We start from the raw sequence: 24,931 nt of genomic DNA, 5'->3' as shown, positions 1-24,931 counted from the left end.
ATTACTCAAACTAATTTCGTCCATCCTTCTCAGGTAAGTGCATAGGAGAGAACTGGAAGCTCTCTAACAATCTTTCATCAATTCAAAATACAGGAACCTGAGTAGGATCATCTTTTTATATGGACACTGATTATTTTATTGGATTACTGGGTTACATGTAAGTGAAGTATACACCATATATTTTCTACTGGTTTTACAGTCTGTTTTCTTTTTTATCTCCACCTTCTTAGCATTTCTGTTAAAACTGATCACTTTGCTATCCAAGCCTTGTTTTCTTTTTTTTTTTTTTTTTTGCGGTACGCGGGCCTCTCACTGTTGTGGCCTCTCCCGTTGCAGAGCACAGGCTCCAGACGCACAGGCTCAGCGGCCATGGCTCACGGGCCTCCTAGCCGCTCTGCGGCATGTGGGATCTTCCCGGACCAGGGCATGAACCCGTATCCCCTGCATCGGCAGACAGACTCTCAACCACTGCGCCACCAGGGAAGCCCCCTTGTTTTCTATTTTTGAAGCAGATTCAAATTTTGCTTTAAAGAAAAGGTAGGCTATAGGAAGTTTACTCAACTTCATATATTAATGAAAATGGGTCTAAATTTTTTTTTTTACTATTTCCTGAAATGTCTTACCAGGAGTTCAGGAGATGTGGGAAAAGAATACGGCAGTCTCTCAGTTTTATTTTTTTTCCCCTATGATTTAAAATTGTAATTTTGATTCTTTTTTAGTCAATGTTAAAATATGCAGTTTATGTCAAAATCTTTAATATATAAAATTCCTTATAAATCAATAAATATCAGCTGACCCTCTAGTAGAAACATGGACAAAAGATATCAACAGGCAATTCACAAAAGAAGAAATGCAAGTTAGCAGTGACATTTTAAAATGTTCAACCACAGTGGTAATTTTTTTTTTTTTTTTTTTGGTATGCGGGTCTCTCACTGTTGTGGCCTCTCCCGTTGCGGAGCACAGGCTCTGGACGCGCAGGCTCAGCGGCCATGGCTCACGGGCCCAGCCGCTCCGTGGCATGTGGGATCTTCCCAGACCGGGGCACGAACCCATGTCCCCTGCATGGCAGGCGGACTCTCAACCACTGCGCCACCAGGGAAGCCCCACAGTGGTAATTTTAAAATGCAAGCTAAAACACTGAAATATCATTTTGCCTATCAAAATGGCTTTTTTTCTTTTTTTACAATTGACGATATCAAAAGTTTTCAAGGGTTCAGAGAAATGAGCATTCTTGTGTACTGCTGGCAGGAGTGTAAACTGTTGCAAAATGTTTGGGCAAATTGGCAATATATACCTAAAGTGTTGGAAATGTTTTTAAACATTTTGATCTAGGAATTCCATGTTTAGAAATTTATACTAAGAAAAGGATCTGAATAAATTTTAAAACAACAATATTCAACATGATGTTGTATATAACAGCAAGATAAGGAAAAGTACTTAAATGTCCAGCAAATAGGGACTGATTATATAAGTGACTGTATACAGTAGAGGATGATGCTGCAATTAAAAATAATGTTGTAGAAGAATGTTAAATAATAGAAAAAGATGTTCCCAAAGCAGGTTATAAAACAGTATTTGTTATATGAGCTCATTTTTAGAGGTCAGTTAGTATAATAAGGGCACCATAGGCTCTTTCTGAAAAGTCAGACAGACCTTAAGAGTGATGGTCCTTCCTCTAACTAGCTGTGTGGTTGAAGGCAAGCTGCTTAACCTCTCTGACTGTCAGTTCTCACATATAAATTAGAAATACCTAATTTGAAAGATACTATGAGTATGCATAAAGGGATCTACACGAATTACAATACAATTCAGATCTATTTCTAGAAATTAAGTGCCTTTTATTTTTAAAGTATTACAATAGACTCAGATTCTTTTTGTTGTTGTTCAATGTATAATCCATTACCATCATTACATACTCAAATTTGGCCAGTGGGAGCTCCTCCAAATTGGTTTCTGTGTCATTTTGACATGTCTCAACTCTTCCTTGCTTTCTAGCACAAGATATTCCAGGCTTAATTTGCACTGACTTTTTCTGACAGACCTAGAATCAGCCATTTCTCTAAGGAGCTTTCAGTAGGAAATGTATTTAGAAACCAAAGTCTAGTTTTAAGATATGCTCATTACTACTGAGGTGTCATTGTTTTTAAGTCCTTTCAGGGAACAGAGCAAGGATATAGACACACAGAACAAAACTTTTAGATTTTATCTTTGTTAATGTGTGTGTGTGTGTGTGTGTGTGTACACATATACACATGTACATATATCTGTATGTATGTATGTTTTTAAAAGAATGAGTGCATATTGATATTCCTAATTCTAATCCAGCACAACAGAGCTCTTTCTCTCCCTAATCCCATATTTTTATCTCCTTTTTCACAGAGTGAACCAAATTCTCAATAACATCAATGTATTTACTCATTTGCTTATTGTACAAGACACACAAAATAAGTATTAGAGTTACTATACCAATGCCACTACCAGAATTAATCCTACTAAGTTCAAAGTTTGTGGGTTTTTTCCTTAGAATATATCCTCCTGAGGGTGTACAGAGTTGTGTATTAAAAATAGTGAATCTTCCTAATATGTAAAGAACTCTTAAAAATTGAGACAGAGGACCAAAAAAAAAATCAATAGAAAAATGGATAAAAGATATGAACATACAGTTCACAAAAAAAGATCCCTAAACACACGAAAAGATATTCAGCTTCACTGAATATTCTTTCATAATAAGAGAAATACAAACTAAAACTACCCCAAGGTACCCTTTCTAACCTATCTGATTGACAAAGATACAAAAACTTGTGACACACTGATGGGAAGCCCATCAGGACATGGGCATTGTCACACACTGCTGGCGGGTGTACAGAATACTACACCCCCTGTGAAAGAGATTCATGCAAAGTAGCCACTTACCATGTTTTTAAACTTTCCTCTGTATCAATGGATATTTCCCGTCATTTCTTATTTTGCATACATTTCCCCCTCTCCTCTTGATTTAAGGTAGCTTGTGGTCTGTCTGTTTGTTGATTTTTTTTTTTTTTTTTTTTTTTGTGGTACGCGGGCCTCTCACTGTTGTGGCCTCTCCCGTTGCGGAGCACAGGCTCCGGACGCACAGGCTCAGCGGCCATGGCTCACGGGCCCAGCCGCTCCGCGGCATATGGGATCCTCCCGGACCGGGGCACAAACCCGTATCCCCTGCACCGGCAGGCGGACTCTCAACCACTGCGCCACCAGGGAGGCCCTGTTTGTTGATTTTTAACACCACTTTTCTATTATTTTTCTGTTTTCTACCCCATTTACTTCTGCTTTATTTTTATTATTTCCTTTCTTGTACCTTCTTCTAGCTTATTTTATGGCTTTTTAAGCTTTATTTTCATTCTTTTATTTTTACTGATACAAATTTTTTCTTATAAATGGTTTACTTATATCCCATAAATTTTGACATGTGCTGGGTTCATTATCATTATTTCTTAGAAATTTTATAATTTTAAAGTTTCATTTCCCCCTTTACCCGAGACTTAAGATTTAAAAAATTTCCAGGTGGATGGACTTTTCTGGTTTTAAAATTTTCGTCCTAATTTTCAGTTTCATTTCACCATGATCTGGGAATGATGTTTGTGTAACTTCTACTTTATGAAACTCACTGAGGTTCCTGCTGTGACCTAATACATGATCAAATTCTATGAAGGTTCCATGAGTACTTGAGAAGAAGGTATATTCTCTATTATCAGGGTGTTAAGTTCAATATACAGCCATAGATCTATCTTACTGATTTTGCTTTTTTAGGTCTTCTATATACTTAATAAGTTTCTATCCATGTGACCTGAGTGATGGGTTAAAATATTCTATTACTACTTGTTTTTGTTTATTTCTCCTTGAGCTCTTACAGTTTCTGTTTTGTAAAGGCAGTTGTTATTTGTGCATAGATAGTCATAGCTTTTTATAGAGTATCCTCTTCGTTGTGTTTAATGGTTTTTGGCCTGAATTCTACTTTGTCTGATATAAAGATTATAAGATTTGCTTTCTTACTGCTTCTTCCATTTGCCCGATAAACCTTTTGTCTATCCTTTAATTTTTAGCCATTTCTGACTCCTTTCATTTCAGGTGTGTCTTCTAAACAGCATAGAATTAGGTTTTGCTTTGTGAGCTCTTTTGAAAATCTTTTCCTTTTACTAATAGGTGATTAAACCCACTTACATTTACTGATATGACAGATATGTTTAGTCTCAACATATTATTTTGTTATATTTACAGTGCTATGTTAATTTTATTTTATTTCTTTATGTAGTTTGTTTCTTTGGTTTTTAAAAATTTCTTTTGATAAATTGGAAGATTGGGATTGACACATACACACTACTATATATAAAACAGATAACTAATAAGGACCTACTGTATAGCACAGGGAACTCTACTCAGTACTCTGTAATGGCCTATATGGGAAAAGAATCTAGAAAGAATGGACATATGTATATGCATTAACAGATTCAGTTTGCTGTACACCTGAAACTAACACAACATTGTAAATCAACTATACCCTGATAAAAATTTAAAAAATTTTTTTATTTTGGTATTTAAGAAGGTGTGTATTGTTGTTCTATTGATTACCTTTATGCTATTACTTTTTATAAAGCTCTTCGTCCCCCTTCTGCTTGCTTGGCTTTCTACTATTTGGTTTGTCAGCTTGAAATTATACTCTTTGACTCTATGTGACAATCATTGAGCTTATTTTACTTTTTTCTTTTCTTCTCCCAAGCTTTAATTGTAATAACTACTTTATCAAAAATAAGCAACATTTGAGGGCCTCCCTGGTGGCGCAGTGGTTAAGAGTCCGCCTGCCGATGCAGGGGATACGGGTTCGTGCCCCGGTCTGGGAGGATCCCATATGCCGCGGAGCGGCTGGGCCCGTGAGCCATGGCCGCTGGGCCTGCGCATCCGGAGCCTGTGCTCCGCAACGGGAGAGGCCACAACAGTGAGAGGCCCACATACCGCAAAAAGAAAAAAAAAAAAAAAAAAAAGTAACATTTGAATACAATTCCCTAGCATTGTCCTCCCCTTTGTTTTAACCTTAAATCTACAATTAAGCATATTATCATTCACCAACAGCCCTTCTGCCAAAGTTTCCCTCATTAACTCTTAGGTGGATTAAGCTTGTTCTCTAGATCATAAGTCAAAAAACTACAACTCTTGGCCAAATCAGGCCTGCTTTCTGTTTTTGTATGGTCTGAGAGCTAAGAATAGCTTTTTTTTTTTAAGTTTTCTTTTCATTTTAAAAAAATTTAATTAATTTATTTATTTGGCCGCACAGCACAGCTTGTGGGATCTTAGTTCCCCAACCAGGGATCTAACCCGGGCGCCTGGCAGTGAGAGCGCAGAGCCCTAACCACTGTACTGCCAGGGAATTCCAGCTTTTACATTTTTAAATGGTTGAAAAAGATCAAAAGAATAACAGTATTTCAGGATACATGAAAATTTTATGAAATTCAAATTCCAGCGCCCATAAATAAAATTTTATTGGAACATAGTCACATTGATTCATTTACAGATTGTCTATGGCTGCTTTTGGGTATAAGCTGAATTGTTGTGATAGAGGCTGTATGGCCTGCAAAGCTTGAAATATTTACTACTATCTGGTCTTTTTTTTTTTAATATAAATTTATTTATTTATTTATTTATGGCTGCGTTGGGTCTTCGTTTCTGCGTGTGGATTTTCTCTAGTTGTGGCGAGCGGGGGCTACTCTTCGTTGCAGTGCACAGGCTTCTCATTGCGGTGGCCTCTCTTGTTGCGGAGCATGGACTCTAGGCACGCGGGCTTCAGTAGTTGTGGCACGTGGGCTCAGTAGTTGTGCCTCACGGACTCTAGAGCGCAGGCTCAGTAGCTGTGGTGCACAGGCTTAGTTGCTCCACGGCATGTGGGATCTTCCTGGACCAGGGCTCGAACCCATGTCCCTTGCATTGGCAGGCGGATTCTTAACCACTGCGCCACCAGGGAAGCCCCCAAGGGCATTTTAATTGATCAATTCTGCCATCGCTAGGCCCCAGCTCTCACATCTTCTTTTCTATTTAGTCTTCGTTTCACTCTTGGCTCTGGCATGGGCTACAGAGCTAGTTCTCCTTCTTTTGAGTATTTTTTCTCTCCTTATGTGTAATCGAAAGTGTGTGGAATTCCATCTCCTAGTTATGCTATTGAAGTGGGTTATGTGTGGTTTTATTTGCTCTCCTTGCTGATGTGAATTTCTTTCTGGAGGATGGTGTGGAGAGATTTGAATTTAAGGGGCCAGCATTATTCTACGGGAACTCAGAACTCACTATTAATATCTACTTTTACATTTATATAACACATATGCAGAAACATATACTTGAACATTGTGTACCCATTATTTACAGGACATTCATTTGAAATGAGGCTCTAATAATGAAGATGTGTTATAAATTTACCTGTCACTGTTCTTTATGTTCAATTCCATGCATCTATGAGATAGTTGGCCATGGTTAGGGCTACCATTAGTAACTGTGAACAGGGTCAGGTTTACTAATAGGGTGATTGTGTTATATTTTTCTGCCCCTTACATAATTCCTCCTCCTAAACTTCTAATGATAGGAAATTCATAATGAGTATCTCATTTCTTTGGCTGAAAGTAGTGATGGCAAATATATTCCAACTTCTGAGTAAACTCAAATTGCAGAATCTAGACTCAGCAGGAAAGAATGTTTGTTGCTTCGATTACTTATATCTTCCATGGGTCTGGGACAGGGAAGCAATGACATTAATGTCAGAGATTTGCCATTTTTGGCGTATGACTCTCTCTTCTGTTAAAATGCAAATAATCTTGGGGAGATATAATACATTTTCTTTGTCACAGCCCTTTTTACTTCAGTGTGAATTATCTTATTACATAGGTTGCAAGCGTAAATGCCAACTGAGAAGGAAGGCAGGTAGTGTAAAAAAGTGAAGAGGGCAGTATGGCTACTCTGATGGACTGGAGAGTTTATGGGCCTTTTGGGAGCAGCCTCTATTTAGCTGCAGTCAATGGTTTTCATATTATTTTTGCAAAACAAAAGACTAGAATAGTGAGTAGCACATAGGTACTCAAAAATGTGTGGATGAATGTGTGAATGCACATCTGGGAATGTCAGATCTTCTTATTTTTAAAGAGAGGCTAGAAATTTTATGTAAACCAGAGATTTTATGTAAAATCTCTAGACTTAAGTTTTTAAATTAGTTGGCAGCATTTAACAAATTTTATGTGTGTCAAGCAAAACCTGCCTAGTTTACCAGATTCATTTCTGAGTTCAGGTTTTGTTAGGGGGTAGAAGGCAGGACTAGGTTTCTGATTTGGGGGATGGATAAAAAAGGGAGATTGAGACTGTGGGCTTTAGTAATGAAACAGAACAGAGCTAAAAGGTTGAAATAGTAACTGAGCCCATGACCTTGGCCTCATTAGTGGGAATGCTGCTGAGATAGTCAGTAAGTAATCTAAATATTTTTCTTTCCTGCCTACTCAAATCACAAAAGATACACACACTGTTATTTCCAATAAAAATAGAACTATATTCACCAGTTTGCTGTGTATGCTAACAATTAATTCTGTTTATTTTGGGCCAAAAGACATACCCATTACTGGACCCCATAAACTCATGTGTTTTTTTTTTTTGTGAATGTTTATTTATATATTTGATCTTGATTGCCCATTGCATCTCTTATTTTTAAAATTTAGTTTTTCTCCCTCTGTTGATGGGTTCTTATCTCTACATTTTATATTTCATTGTTTCAGAAGACTAGATTGGTGCCTGTCAGCAAGGAGACTTACGCCAGCTAATCCAAGGGCAGGATTTGGTCAGGGAAACCAAACTAATAACATACAGCAGACAGCAATAGAAAACAAAGACACTAATGGTTTATTTGGGTTTGTTCAATCTTGCAACAGGCTGTGTTTTAGCCATGACAAAGGAAGAATCTATTGTGCCATCTGGCTTTCAAAAACTCCCACAGCCTTCTATGTTGGTAAGTCTTAACTAGTGCCATGTCTGCAATATCCTATATGGTAATCCTTGAGCATGTGCTATTACAGCCTGGAGTAGCACCGAGCATGTGCAATGCTTTACCACATTTTCCCACTGGCATAAAAATTTTCATCTCCCCAACTAGGTTTACAACTAGGTTCAAAAGTCATCTGACCTTTCAACTACTCATGGCTTGACAAATGCTAGCTTTACCACCAAGGTCAATGATATAAAAAAACTTATTGCCTCTCCGTGAGGTGGTGGGGAAACTACTAAACTGTTTGATAACTTCAGAAGGTTTGGATTTATCAGGATTCTGTCTGGAGGCAGCACATGATCTTTTAATAAAAACTGCTTCATTTCCAAAATTTCCACTTTCTTTCATAGCAAAGTATACTTGTTCCTAATTTCTTAATAGCGGGCATCTCTCTTAAGCACTGTGCACCCAGTATTAGCTTGGTTGCTTGCTATGAGTAAAATCCAAAGTCTAATATGTACTCTCTCTTGATATTATTTTCACTTAACCCCATAATTTTATTAGTTAATGTTGCAAAGTATTTGGACATATGGAATATAGAAAAGACACTGTGGTACTGTTATTTGCTATATTTAACATCTATGTTTAATTAAAATAAAGTTCAAGATCAAAGGGAATCTAGGTTCTTCCTTCAAGGAACAAAAGGCAAAACTGAATTAAGGTTGAAACAAAGTTATCTACAACATAAAAAATGGGGCTAGTTGATTTGGTGAAACCTATGAATATCAAAAAGCAAAATCTGCCTCTTCTGTACCAGGTGGTAGAACAGCACAGATTGCTTGCTGTCAAAATCCCATTTGTACTCATTTTTGGCCATAGCCACAACTAGTTTATCTGAGAACTCACAACCTCCTCTGATGTTCCATGTACATATGCTAGCCTTCAGTCTCCTGATCATTTGATCAGGACATGAAGCTCATTTAATATAAAAGAAATGAAATGGAATCAAGAGTTTTTGTTTTTTACAAAGCACCATACCATAAGTCTTTTCTTCCAGTTAAAAATTTCCTGTTGCCAATTCAACGTGATAATGAGACATTTGTGAGGCCCTTCCTTAGAAACTCTCATGGTAAGCAATTACTCTAGATGTTAACTATAATTTGCTATATAAGGTCTACTTTAATTAGATTGGCAAAGCTATAATGAGGTTTTAATCAGTAGAAAATTACAGTGGGTCATCTTGGACCCTCTTAATTTGTTCATTATTATCCCATAGAGATCAACAGGATCCCCAAGAAAGGAGCTCTTGAGGAGCCATACTGTGATCTAGGATAACACATGGGTCTTGTCTATATTGGAGGATCCAATATAATGTGGTGCTCTTATTTCAACACTATCCACACTTTGGTGAGCTTGTGAGTCTACCCAGGGAAGACCATCTTGTGAGATTATCCCTAGCTAAGAATCTAGTCTTTCCTGAACAAATGATTCATCTGGAAAGAGGTCCTCATATATGTTCCTTAACTAGGTCTAAAATATACAGGGGAGTCACATTTTTATGCTCCGAGTCTGAAATCTAAAATTCTGATACACTAGCCTCTGATCATCTCATTTTAGCTATTCAGCTCGCTCATAGCTATAACTACCCTACGATATCATTGATAGTTCTAGACACTTGGACCCACCTCTTGTTTAGAATGCCATTAGTTTCTTCTTCCTATTTGCCTTCCCTACTAAGTTTGATACTTTGGTTGACCACTTTAAAAACGTTATTAGTAGCGTCTATAATTTCCTTATCTGTTTTGTCTTCTTTCTGCACTCGCCCTGCAAGCCTCCATTTTCGTGCAACTTGGTCCTGTCTGCCAATTCCAACTTCCATACTGCCATTAGGGTGATTTTTCTAAATGTAAATCTGAGCAAATCATTTTCTTGCCCTAATGAAAAACTATAAAAAACTTCCATTTGCTCTTAGGATAAATTCCAAGCTCCTTACCATGACTTAAAAATGCCTTTCATGATCTGTCCCTGCTTATTATCTTCATTTCCTGTCACCATATCCTCCATTTGTGCTGCCTCAGGTTTTCCAATGTATTTGTATTTAATAAAACATATGCTTTTTCATCTCTCTTTAAAGGGAATATAGCTAAGCTCCAAATGTATGTGTCTCCACCCTGTAAGATGCCACCTCTTTGTTTTGACTGTGATAAATCAGATACTCTGCTGGTGATCCTAGCCCTACCCATTCTGGCTGTTCTATGTGAAAATTCAGTCACATTTCTGAAGTTTAAAATGGGTTAACCTGCCATCTGTTTCAAAGCCATTGCTCTAATTTAGTTTATTCTTATTCACTTCAGAGTAAGTATAGCTTAACGACTTACGCAATGTGGGTCTAAAAATATTCGTATAACATATCTATATATGTATCGTATATATATAATTTGGATGAGCAGAAACTAAGTTAAACAGGAGTGAAATTTCCTTTATGCAAAAGAATTCAAATTATTTATTTTGAAAGAGATTTCTTGAGAGAGAGTTTTTCCCTTGAATTTGCAAGATTGATTCTTGCTGCTGTAAAACTTCTTAAGCATGTAAACCTCCAAAATTACTAACATGCTGCCCAGTCCTCTTTTACTATGCCTTCCAGTGGATCTTTAGCTTTTGGGCTGGCCAAAAAGTTCGTTCGGGTTTCTCCACACGATGGTACCAAAAACCCAAACGAACTTTTTGGCCAACCCCATATTTCACAAAGCCTCATTTTTATTTCTCTACCCAGGCTTAGACAGTGGTGTATGGGAAGTACTTAGTAGGGTGAATACCCCTCCTTGAGACAAAACAATAATCTCTTGATGCAAGACTTATGTTTAGTATCCATTACTCACTCACCCAAGAAATTATCTCTCTTTATGTCTTAAATCTACAGGATGCTAGAGTTCCAAAAAATATATATATATAGAAGTATAGTATTTGCCTTTCATTAAAGTGCCTTCATTTTCAGCAATAGGTGCTAACAATGGTTCTGAAATTAGTTGTATGTGGCACAGGTTCTTCCTGTCATTTTAGTATGTTTAATTCAGATTGAATCTATACTTTTATTTATGACAGGTAAAAGTGCCACTTAACATAGTGGGGATAAAACTTATGGGACATATTACACCAAAAAGATGATGTCAGATGCAAATATAAACCTTTTTTAAAGAAGAGTTCTGATAAATGCATGGATGGCAGATTTATAATTAGACTGAAGTTATACCACCATTTTCCAGATCCCTGCCTAGAGAGATTGCTAGAAAGTTGGTAGATTCATGGGTAGGAGGCAAAGTCAATGCTAACGCAGAAACTGCCATCATTATCGTAAATGGGGCCACAAGAGTGAACTGAAAGTAGTAATAAGTATAAATGTGACACCAAAAGGATTGATAGTGGTCTACAGGATAAAGTAAAATGCTTTTTTGCATTTTATGCTGAGTCATTTCTTGAATGTTATAAGCTATAATGCATTTTAAAGAAAATGTGTTTCAACCTAGATATGGCCTCCAGATAGAAATACAAACCATTTGAAGGGCCAAAACACCAAGGAAAAGGGAAATTAGTAAAATAAAGGCAAAGTTACAGATATTATAGACCAGGCAGAAGGAAACAACAAACCCATTAGAGGATTCTTGTGAAACAGACATTCCAGCTCTGAAAAAACTGTTCTAGATGACTTTGGTAGGAAGGGAAACAAAAGTAGTTTATGTTAGGATAAACTGTATGCTCATTATGCTTACCTCTGCTCAAATTAATAATCCTATTAATAATCCTGTTCCACTAATAATAAGCATTAATCTTTACTTAGATCTGCTAAGCAATGTCCTGGGTGTTTTACATGTTTCCCTTCATTTAATTAAAAAGAAAATCTATCAGGAAGGTATTATCAACATTCCCATTTTATAGACGAGGAAACTGAGGCACAGAGGCATTAATGAAGCTACTAGTAAGTGAAAGAGATGGTTTTTGTTAAGTGTATTTATCTATACTCAGCAAACTTTGTGGGAAGGGGCATTGTCTATCTAGATCTGATGGGGGAAAAATCCTCCATTTCAATTCTCTCCATTAAAAAAAAAACTAAGTTCTTGAATTTTCCAAAATCAAAATTTGCCTTACTCTATTTTGTTTCTTCCCTGTATTATAAAGTATTTGCATTTTTTTGTGTGATGGAGGCAAAGTAAACACACTCCACTCCTCTCATTCTATCACTCTCAGCACTCTTACTCCACTGTCATAACAACCCTAGAAAGTAGAGCAATTTGGACTAGTATAAAGGAGGCAGAAGAAAGCACTAAAATCATTGTTACTCAATTTTGATGCAGAGAGCAAGGTGCAGTAGGCCCTTTGCCCTCTTGAATAGTTTCAGCCCTAAACTTTCAACCACAGAATTGGGCTCAATATTCTATCTCTCCTAATTCTGTATTAACAACCATTCTGGTCAACTTTCTACATGTGGGCTATATAGTACGTCATGGCAAGGAGATTCACGGACTTAAATTATTTCATCGGTAGAGTTTGGACACTATCTGCATCCCCTGAAGGTGGTATGAATCACTACTAATTTCATGGCAAAAGAAAAAGAACATTGATATCATTAACTGATGATATTGGGTTTGAGAGACAGAAATCCCTACTCCCCAACTCATTCAATGCAACAGTCCATTTGACCCCAGGCACAATGTATTCTTGTGAGTTTCTACTGCCTCTTATACAAACTGCCGACTGTGGAGAAACGTGATCAAAACATCAAAGATTACCAGAGAAGCCGAGTTTGTGCCCTTCACAACCACTGATGAAGCACCTTAACCTCGCCTCCTCTTGATGCCTTGCAAATGGTCATCTGTCTTCCTGACTACTATTTCATATGGCTCACTTGTAAATTCAAGCAAATGTGCTTCTGACTGCCACTGATACATCACTGATGCCAAAATATCAGAGAGGATGAAGCGTAAGGACATATTTTTTGATTCAGATGGAAAATATTACAGATTTATGGGTAAGCGATGACAATAGCCATTCCATAATATGTATCTTTCCATGCCTCCCTTCACTGAATTTTATGACCTCAAAACTTATTCAAAGAAATTATTTACTTGCTGACCCAAAAGGTATAGTGGGTAGGAGTGGGGATGGGGCTGGTTGCCTGAATAATCCAGCTCTGACTTTTCACTTGTTGGATTTCCACTGCTTTCCAATGACCACTTACAGAGCCATAATGCACAGAACATCTATTGATGTCCCATTGATATTGATGTGATTTCCCGTAGTGGATTGAGGGCAGCACAGCCTATAGCCATTCATATCTAAAGGTTATGTATAATGGATAATAGAGGAACATGAAATAGCAGAAAGAAATTTGCACGGGAAACAGAAGCGGTAAATAGTTTCAGTGAAAGATCTTACTTGGGTTAGACAGAAACTGCAAAGGGGGATTGAAAAAAAACCAGATGACTCTTATAGACTCAGCAAGAGTTGAGAGTGAAATGGTTTCATATTTAGAAATATAATACTTTTTTATTTCAACCACCGAAGGCCATTTAAAAATCATCTTGCATGTTACAGTTCTTATGCGACATCTTTCACTTAAATGCCTCTTTATGAATTCTTACTCTGTCCTCCTGAGGTGGTCAGTGATGGATGGGGTAAGTGGAGGAAGAGATTTTAACTGATTATCCAAAGTCACATAATTTCCAGTCCATGACAGAACTCAGAACAAAGTTCCAGTGTTTGCCATCAACATCTCCTCATTTTGAACCCACTCAGCCTACTGTGCTAGTATTTAGCCTGATACTTCTGCATTTTCAAAGTCACACAGAAAAGCATTTCAACAGATATCTCTCACTGATCCACAAATCTCAGTTGCAGTAACTACTGCAATGGATGACCTGGTAAATCAAATTTAATTTGTGATTTAATAAGAAAAAAAAATGGTGGATTTACTTAGTAGACCAAGAAGTAAATGAACTGCAAGGTCTGCTGCAGTGCTAGAAGGGCAGCAAGGCCTAGCACTCAACAACATGTCCTCTGGGGTCAGTCTGCTGCTCTGGCTTAAAGCTCAAAGCTCAGGATCCCTACTTCTTAGTGCTGTGACCTCTATGTGATCTCTTACCTTGGCTGTGCCTCAGTTTCCTCATTTATAAAACAGATTTAATACTGATAGCTACCTTAAGGACTGTTCTGATAATGCAATGAGCTAATACAAGTAGAGTGCTTAGCATAATTCGCTTTTTTCAATAAACTTTTACCGACAGGGTTGCTATGCGCCAGGCACTGTTCTTGGTGCTGGGGTACAGCCATGAATAAAATGGCTAACTCTGAGAAGCAGTGAATTTTACTAGTGAATAATGATTATATAGGTAGTAATGGTAACAACAACAATAATAATATTTAACATTTATAGTATACTTACTGTGTTTTAAGTCCTATTCCAAGTTCTTTAGTTATATTAACTCATTTAATTCTTATGACAACCCTATGCTACAGGCACCGTTTTAGGACAGTTTTACAGATGAGGAAATGGAGGCCTTAAAAGGGTAAATAATTTGCCCAAGGTAACATGCCTAAGAAGTGGCAGAGGTCTGAAAAATCCATGCTCATAACCGTTGTACTATACGGCCTTACTGTCATATCAGATTTATATGCCACTGTTTACCCTATCAAAAAAGGCAGTCCTTGAAATAACTGAAACATTCTGCTTTCACTTTTTTTTTTTCTTCTGGCCACACCACATGGCATGTGGAACTTCCCCGACCAGGGATCAAACCCATGCCCCCTGCAGTGGAAGGCAGAGTCTTAACCACTGGACCACCAGGGAAGCCCTCCACTTTTGTTTCTGAATAAACATAATCTAATTAAACAAGTCTCAGAGTATATAATACAATTTTTTATATGAGTGGCCATATAATAAATTTAAATAGAAACATAGGTTTGAACACAGTATAAACCTATTGATAAGAAGCTTGCTATACCTGGATTTGTTTATTCCAGAGGTAAAGTCTTGAATCTAAAATATTATCTCTCTGTATAGTAAAAGTTAATAGAAGCTAACCTATAAGATAAGAGTTGGTCTCATAATTGAACAATAACATTTTAAAGGGCCTCTAATGTATTTAAACTTTTCAAATTACTCCTTGTTTTGAATGATACCATGGTAAAACCCTGTTTATATTATAGTACTTTCTCATCTCCGACCTCCATTCCTTCAGCGCTATTCCTCATAAAACATTATTACAAAACAAATAAACATACATGTTGGGTTATCCTGAAGTGTCTGAGATAAAGGACACATTTTTGATATTATAGGTTAATATTATCCACATATAATAGAAGCATTGTTCAAACATATTCAGATTGTACAATGAAAATAGAAAAGAGATAATCATGAACATCAATATAGGCTATTATCCTATACTGTCGACATTATCAGTGACTCTCCTACAAAATATATCTGTTTATTTAACTTACTACCCTTTGTTCTGTGACTCTTATAAAAACTAGTTATGGGAAATTTCTTATTGTTCACATTTTTTAATAAATCAGACTCAACAAAACTTACTTTTTTATAATTATTAAGAAACTCGAAATCGCTTTTTAATCTATCTCTCAAAATCATATTCAATGTATCTTTGTGGGTAGTTCCCCTTCAATTAAGAAATCAGGCTAAACCTGAAAAGAAGATACAAGTGACATACTTAGAATTTTTTTTCTACCATGATATGCTATCCTTCTAGGAACAGTGCTTCCACAAAATACATGTTTTTTAAGTTAATTTACATCTTAGACTGTAAAACCACTCAGACAAGGAAATTAATGTTCAGTCAAAATAAAATGCCAGCCAGAAAAATCAATACGATTTGCTATCAAGTAAGGGTGACTTTAATCAAGATGCTTCAAGCACAACATTTTTCTTAAAAGTGGAAAGTGTGCCTCACTACTATTTTCTCTTTTACCTTCACAAACACAGTAACCACACAATTTTGCAGCCATTTACCTAGTGAAAATAAGAAGACATTTTTTTCAGTCCCAGTGTAAAACTCTGTGTTCTTGGAAAGAGATTATGCCCTGGATTTTCCAATAGCTTCCAAGTAACTACTACTTTAATGAAATTGCTACCTGAAAATTCGGTAGCAGTATTATTGTTTAACTATAATTTAAGAAGCTATTGTAGATTGGTACTTATGACTTCTAATGAGAAAACCGTAACAACCTTTTAATTGAAGGGGAAATGGTTAACTACAGTAATTGCAATCAATAAGACTGTGCTAGTAGCACAAATATTTCTTCTCAAAGAGCGATCCTTATGCTCCTCAGCAGTATTTAAGGTTAGGAAGTACCAAAAAATAAATAAATAACCTAATTAGAAATCTATTTGTTATTGATAATACTGAGCCTTAGTTCAAATTTGTAGGTCGCAGAGTAGAGAGGGAACCCACCCCCCCGCCGCCGCCCCCAACTCCACCACAAGCAAAACAAGACTTTGATTAAGAAGAAAAGCGAAGCATGGAAAAAAGGGCTTACCAATCACATAGGCTAGTAACAAGGCCAAAGTCACTGTGATTGCAGTGGCGCTCAAGGCCGTGCACTTCCAATTGCAGCACCTGTAGGGTTTGTTGAAGGTAAAGGCAGGTCTGGAAAAGGTGCTTCGAGGAAGTGGCCTGGGAGGAGGCGAGTACACAGTATTGGATGTCAGAGGGTAGTTCTGACTGGCTGCACTGAAGATGGCCGAGGAACCAGATCCATGTTTGAACAGGAAATGCCTGCGGAAAGGAAACAAAAGTTTGGGCTATCAAAACCAAAGCCACTTGCTACAGAAATACAAATTCCACTAATTTAAAACAATCATGCTATGACAAAGCACGGGGCAGCTAGGAGGAACTCAACAAAATTTTCATATACCTAACACTTAACTCCAAAGCGCCATTGGTGGTCTCCTTTTTGTTTTCCTATTTTAGACTTTTAAGAGGAGGAAAGAGGTCTTCCGTTCCCTGACTTGTTGACTAATGAAATTCTCAAATTCTGAACATTAACATTCCACATTTGATGGTATTCACTATACTGCTCCCTTTCATTAAATATAATACTCAAAAACAGAAAGAGAAGTATCATCAAGCATTTTGATAATATGAATGGCCTAGAGACCAGTATTTTATTTAGAGACTAGCTTTCACAGACATATTTTCACCGAGTATTTTATTATAAAAACTGCCATACAGCCAAAGGAAAGAATTTTATAATAAACACACATCTACTCAAGAGAATATCAAGTAAAGAGATTCAGTAAATCTGGAGTAGGTCCTAAGCATGTATATTTTAATAAAACGTCCTAGGTAAGTATGATGTGCGTATCCAGTTGAGCAGCACTGGCCTTAAAAATGCTAGATTCAAATTTTAAAAGATTGTTATCAAATAAACAATTTTAAAAATAAAAAAACCCCCAAAACCACAGATGTACTTGTCAACTAGATTCTATACTTAACATATGACTATATTCACTCTATCACATATTTATCCACCTCTCCATTCCTATCTTAGTCCATCTTTTTTTAAAACATTTCATTTTTTATTTCATTTTTCAAGCATTTCAAAGTAAGCTGCATACATCAGTACACTTCCCTTCACATATTTCAACTTTCATATTATTATCCAGAGTTCAATAATTTTTTTATAGATTTGTAATGTAAAATTTATACATGATGAGTTTGAGTTTTTTAGATCCCACATATGAGTGATATCATACAGTCTTTCTCTGTCTGATTTATCTCACAGCATAATATCCTCGAGGTCCATCCATGAACTTGTTAAAACGAAGAGCAGAGTGTTGGTTACCGGGAGCTGAGAGGTGGGGGATAGGGAGATGTTTAAGGTTACAAATTTGCAACTAGCAGATGAATAAGTCTTGGAGATCTAATGCACAGTATTATTATAGACAATAATAATGTAAAATAAATATCAAACTTGCTGAGGCAGTAGATCTTAACTATTCCCACCACAAGAAAGAAATAATTATGTGACAGAGGTGTTAGCTAACACTACAAATGGCAATTAATTGTACTGCAATATATAAATGTACCAAATCAACATGTTGGACACCTTAAAATTATAAACTGTTATATGTAAATATAATATAAAAAATTATACACAATGAAATGCACAAATTTTAAGTGTACATTTACTGAGACTTGACAAATGCAATCACCTGTGCAACCTAAACCCCTATCAAGATACAGAACATTCCCATCACCCCCAGGAAGTGTCCTCCTGCCTTTCGAAATAAATCCCTATTCCCTAACCCCCAGAGGCAACCACTATTTTGCATTTTTTCTACCCTACATTACTTTTTTTTTTTTTTTTTGCGGTACACGGGCCTCTCACCGTTGTGGCCTCTCCTGCTGTGGAGCACAGGCTCTGGACGCGCAGGCTCAGTGGCCATGGCTCACAGGGCCAGCCGCTCCGCGGCATGTGGGATCCTCCCGGACCGGGGCATGAACCCGTGTCCCCTGCATCGGCAGGCGGGTTCTCAACCACTGTGCCACCAGGGAAGCCCCCTACATTACTTTTGCCTGTCCTGGAACTTCATATTGCTGTCATGTTTGAATTACTAGAGGATGATTATTGACAGCTCATGACTATTGTAATATGGGTATTTCATAAACAGTAGTGATTTATTCACATGTAAGGAGTTGCCATAAACATATGTTTTTGTGCAATACTTTACCCTTATCGGGTACTAAGTGCCATGCATTGTGTTAAACACTCATTATCTCAGTTAATATTCATTCACATGAAATAGGCTACATTATTATCTGCATGGTGTATTTAAGGAAATGGAGGCCGAAAGAGGTTAAGTAACTTGCTTAAATCCACCTAGGAAGTGAATAACAAAGCCAGAATGGGATCTCAAGCCATTCCAGCTCCAAAGTCTTCAATCTACTCTACTGTGCTGCCTGGGGCAGTAAAATACACTGCTAAACAAAAAACATTCTGGTGCCACATTTTCATGTAATACATCACAAGACCCTTCCACTGAGCAAAGAGCCAACATCACCTTGTACATGTCACATATGCCCAAATGCATAAATCATTAAGAATATTTAAAGACTGATTTTAGCTTCCATTTTTAAAGAACAAAAGCATACATGTTTAAAGGAAAAAACAACTGTCAACATGCCAGTTAATGAAAATACCCACATTAGAGAGTTTTGCTTTAGTATATGAGGATAAAAGTTATTTAAAGGGCAGGATTGCTGAGGGGAGTGGAGATTCACAAGTTTTTCTGGAAGATAATTTGGCATTATGTAACAAAAGACTTAAAATATGCATATTCCTTGTCCAAAAATTATGCCTATAGGAATTTATCCTTAGGAAATGATGTGTATGACAATGTATATAAAAAGTCATTCATTGAAGTGTTATTTATAACAGCAAAAGATAAACACCCAAATGCTCATTAATAGATAGTTGGGTAAGTATATTATTTTATAAACACACAGTAGAATACTATACAACCATTACAAATTGCACTCTAAAAGAATATCTATTCACTAGGAAAAGTGTTTACAGATATCACCAGGTAAAAGCAAGTAGGTTTCAAAACAATATGGGCAATAGAATACAATTTTTAAAATAAAAAAATATATATGCTCATGGAAAGATAATAATTTGTGTTACCTTTGGATAGTAGGGATATTTTTTGAAATTTCTGCCTTGGGCTTGTATTGTTCTTGTAACTAGTATCAAAAAGATTGGGAGTGGGATCAGTGGGGAAAATGCAGTGACTAATACCAACCACATGAATAGTGGGTTCTATTTATGTGAACTTAATTTATTGAGCACCTAGAAAAGCCAGGCACCAAAGTAGTTACATTATATGCAATATTTTGATCCTAATATATCTGTGGGGTTGATATTATTATTGTTATAATCTTACAGATGATGAAACAGAGATTGAAAGAAGTTTAGTAGGAGCAAAGTGGTAATGATAATAGTTATCATAATAATGATAATAAGAGGTAACATTCATTAAGTGCTTACTTGTGCCAGACATTATTCTAATTAATTCAGAAAGCATTATATAATTTAATCTTCACAACAATCCCATTACAGTAAGTATGTACACTTACAGATGAGAAAACCAGTGCACAGAGAGGTTAAGTAATTTGTCCACAGTCATGCAGCTAGTAACTGGTAAAGCCAACTTTCAAGTCCAAGCAGTCTGGCTCCAGAGCTATTGATCTTAACCACGACATTACAGTACAGTATACCAGGGTACTGCAGTTAGTGGACACATGAAGCTTTGAATCCAGGCCTTATAGGGCACAGAAGAAGCATGCTTTGTGTTGATTTTGGCATGTGGATGATATTGGATTGAGCCACACGTTTACCCTGTTGCCTTTGGGACCTGAGAGAAAAACGTGAGAATGATGGCTACAGAATCACAGAGCTAAAAGGGATCTCAGAAATCAGCTAGCAGCCCAACACCCTCATTTTGCAGTTAGGGAAATGGAGGGCCAGAGAATAAAAGTGGATTATTTAAAAGAAACATCAGTAGTTAATGATATCAATGTAGTTAGAATCGAGGACTTGCAAAATAGTGTATTTCCACTACACTGTGCTACCTGCCAACCAGTCTTCACCAGATTACCACCAGGTTCTATCTAATCTTCTGGGTTAACTGACCAGGGCTAACCAAATACAATCTATTCAAACGGTACTTCATAATACATATCTATTTTTCTGTATGTCACATGTTCTCATAGTAAGTTTTAAAGACCATCTTAACTTTTTTGAATGAATGGGGAACCATTAGAAAGAGGCTAGTCTTCAGTCGTTAAGACTGTAAAGGAGTTATTGCTGCTTCTAAAGGCACTGAACGTATGCCCAGAATGGACAAACAGTATGTGGTAGAAATAAGAATAAACATATTTTATTGAAAAAGTGACTCACAGCATTATGTTTCTTCCATTTGATTGTACTTCCTCTTTAGTCCCTGAAATAATCACCTCCATGTCATAAGGAGGTAGATTTCTTCTTTAATGTCTGGTTATCTCTCCCAGCCTATGTTTTCCCCTTTGGCCATCTAATTTACTAGTTGAGGAAGAAGTATAGCACTTTACAAACAGCAGAGTGGAGAAGCCTCCCCATTTCCCCACCACAACTTTGTGGTTACACTGGAGGCGATAATATGTCACTTGCATATAACTGATCCTATACAGCAACACTCTGATATGTTCCTATGGGATAGAAGAGAAATCTAGCAGTATGGGGCTTTGTTATTCAATGTTTGGAGATAAAAATCTTCGATCCTTTGCATATTTATGAAGGAGAACAATTGGATTTTTGAGACAATGTAAGTGGCCCCATATGCTGGATATTGATTTGGTTTTGTATATCATTAAGAGGTAAAAGAAAGATGGAGAATTGCTGGCTATTATGATGGCAATTACAAGCAATAATCAATATCCCTGAGCACTGTAATTTCATCTTGATATATACCAAAGGATTTCCAAATGCAGTTTCATAAGTAAAGTATTACAACATAATGAATAAATTCAACAGTGGCAGCAGAGCAACATTTAAACTAATTCATATTTGAGTGGAATCCAAATCACAGTCCTCAGTGAGGGTAGATAATAAAATGAGTTCATATACTAAGGTTCCTGTTTTCTTATTAACAGGCTGAGATTAAGATTCTCTGCTGAAAGTGATCTATACTTTGATGTGCATCATGAACAACAGCAATGCAAATGCTATGTATTGTCAAAGGCTTTGCAGTCCATTGCTGGAAAGCGAAACTACTGCCTAAATGTGTTTTCATAGTCCCTGAAAAAAGTAGGAGCTTAAAGACAAATGCACACTGCTAGACTTCAGCTATGTGCTCATAAAATCAGATCATCTGTCTAAGCACATTGCTTTTCCCAGGGGACCTGAGGATATACTAAAATGTTGCTATCAATTTCATACAATTAGGTTTTTTTCCACAGAGGAAATGATAAAAATGCAGTTCAAGAGTTTATGTGTAAGTAGTACTCTCCTTTGCATCTGTTTTAATATTCAATTTCAAATTTAAAAAGGAAAAGCAAGATATTGCCAAAAGGAAATGGGCATATAAGGAAATTGAAAAAAATATATATATCTTTAAGACTGATGAGACCGAGTGCTGGTAAATGGGAATTTAATAAATGTTCCTGTAAGGATTTTAAAATCATCTATAAAAAAGGGGAAAATGTACTTTCTCTTTTTAAACCCTACATACAACATAATTCTGAGGGTATCTGTTAGCACTAAATGATGTGATTTAATGCGGCACTTGAAATTCTATAGGAAAAAGACAGAAATCTACAACTTTCTAACAACAGATGCATAAATAACCAATGAATTTTTTCTTTTACATCTTGTAAACATACTTATGAGTCTCTAAACCTGCATTCCCTTAGCTACAAACATTAGACTAATTTTTATACCTAGAGGAAGGAATTCAACTTACTTCCAGTTAGAAGCTGAGGTTGATTTAAAAAAAATAATAAAGAAGAAGACTGCAATAAAAAGGCCTTGAGTCAAGGTGTTAGGGCCAAATCACATTCAGATAGGATAGCGGAATTCAGGCATTTATTCTTTTTAAAAAATTATTAAATGCATTTTTATTGTGATAAAAAACACAGAACACAAAATTTACCATCCTATACCATTTTTAAGTGTATAGTTCAGTACTATTAAGTATATTCACATTATTGAGAAAGAGATCTCCAGAACTTCTTCATCTTGCAAATGTGAAACTCTACACTCATTAAACAACTCCTCTTTCCCCCTCTCCCCAGCCTCTGGTAACCACCATTCTCATTTCTGTTTCTACAAATTTGACTATTTTAGATATGTCATATAAGTAGAATCACACAATATCTGTCTTTTTGTGACTTGTTTACTTCACTTAATTTAACGTCCTCAAGTTTTATCCGTGTGACTGGATTTCTTTCCTTTTCAAGGCTGATTAATTGTACGTATATACCATATTTTGTTTAGCCATTCATCTGTTGGTGAACATTTGGGTTGCTTCTGCCTCTTGGCTACTGTGAATAATGCTGCTATGAACATGGGTGTGCAAATATCTCTTTGAGATCCTGCTTTCAATTCTTTTAAGTATATACCCAGAAGTGGGATTGCTGGATCATATGTCAGCTCTACTTTTATTTTTTTGAGGAACCTCCATACTGTTTTCCATAGTAGTTGCATCATTTTACATTCCCACCAACAGTGCAAAGGGTTCCATTTCTCCACATCCTTGCTAACACTTGTTATTTCTTGTCTTTTTGATGATGGCCATCCTAATGGGTATGAGGTGATACCTCACTGTGGTTTTGATTTGCATTTCTCTGATGATTAGTGATGCTGAGCATCTTTTCATATGCTTGTTGGCTGTTTTTCATATCCTCTTTGAAGAAATGTCTATTCATAGGTATTCATCCTTATGCCTCCAAAAACATGAGAAAATAAAAGAAAATGTCATGCTGAGTCAGCTCCATTTTCTTCTCTGACAAGAATATCTAGTGAATATCTAGTTTTCTTTTGTGACAAAGCTGGTTACTGGCAAGATATCAACCTCAACATCTCTAGTTTTTGCATAATAGCCTATTCTTGATATTCCTTTTTAGGATAAATGTTCCTAAAAAGAGTATTTATCCAAACTCTGTCTGAGCCTAAATGGTATTATCAGCTTGGACAACCTCTTGGGGGTAACAATTTTTTTTTTTTTAATTAACAGCTATATAAAGGTGGAGTTCATTTTATTTGCCCTAGGTTTCTTTCTTCCAAATTTTAACTTTCACCCTGTCCATATGTCCCATTCAAACCTTATATGCCAAGTGTTCATAAAAAAGTTTATAGTCTCTCCATGTTGTTCATAATTTTTAAGAGATTTTTAAAAAAATATACTTTCAGGATATATATCTAAACCTTAAGTTTTCTAGGCTTAAGCCTTAGTTCTATAATCTATTCTTAAATGGTAATACTCTATGGTCTAGATTGGTATTCATGTGATTTTCCAAGTGAGGTAGTTAGCAGCTAATGGGAGAGCTCTTTTAAAAATCTTTTTTTGTGGCTATTATGCCCTCTTGTCTTTTAATCAGAAGTAGTATCTACCCTACCTCCTCAACTGCTTCTGTATGGTATATTCCGTTAGGGCAGGGACCAAGTCAACTTCTAGGTTCCTTGTCTCATACGTCAAAGGTACTCAATGAATATATATTGATTTGCATGATGTTTTTGTTTCTAAAAGGCTCTTGATTCTCTGTACAGAATGAATGAGGCTTGGGGACTCTAAAATAACTGTTTCACTTGTGAGCAAATATCTCCTGGTTTCCTGAATATAAAAGGACAATTACAAACTTTCATTTTAATTTCACAAAATCTAAAAGAAACAAATAAGTCAAAAAAATAGTTGAGTCACATTTTATCTCTACTTGAGACATCTGAGTAAGGAAAGAATTATTGTTAATAAAAATACTAATAATTAGAAATAATCGCTGTGAATGATAATGGCAATAGCAATGATTTCTTACTGAACATCTATGTGCCAGGCACTCTGCTAAAATAATTTGTGGGGGTTTTTTTCTCACTGAATCCTCAAAGTAACCCTATAAGGTAGATGATATTATCCACATGTCATAGTTTAGGAAGCTGAGGTTGAGCTACTAAGTTTAAGTAAATTTCCCAAGGTCACGCAACCAATAAATGATAGAATCTACTTCAGTTTTTTTGATTACTAGGATGCAATCTACATGAGAGTACAAATTTCTGTTTGTCTTATTTATCGCTGTATCCCCAGCATCTAGAATTGTGCCTCACAAAGAGTAGGTGCTCAATAAATATTTTTACTTCTATGCACGAACAATGAAACCCATTTACTTAACCACTGTGCACATACTAACTCATGAC

General features: G+C 36.3%; 1 protein-coding gene across 3 annotated transcripts in view; it reads right to left on the bottom strand.

Annotated features, from left to right (window-relative positions):
- The window catches only part of TENM1 (teneurin transmembrane protein 1), a 596,609-nt gene that overhangs the window by 319,480 nt on the left and 252,198 nt on the right, over positions 1-24,931 (bottom strand). For all 3 annotated transcript variants that reach the window (XM_060088152.1, XM_060088154.1, XM_060088153.1), the window contains exon 5: positions 16,523-16,761. In XM_060088152.1, the coding sequence (XP_059944135.1) occupies positions 16,523-16,761 (239 nt within the window). The remainder of the gene's footprint in view (positions 1-16,522; positions 16,762-24,931) is intronic.

Source organism: Mesoplodon densirostris, chromosome X, assembly GCF_025265405.1.
Source record: "Mesoplodon densirostris isolate mMesDen1 chromosome X, mMesDen1 primary haplotype, whole genome shotgun sequence".
NCBI lineage: Eukaryota > Metazoa > Chordata > Mammalia > Artiodactyla > Ziphiidae > Mesoplodon > Mesoplodon densirostris.
Note: the sequence above shows the minus strand (reverse complement) of the source record. Positions and strands in the feature narration are given on the sequence as shown.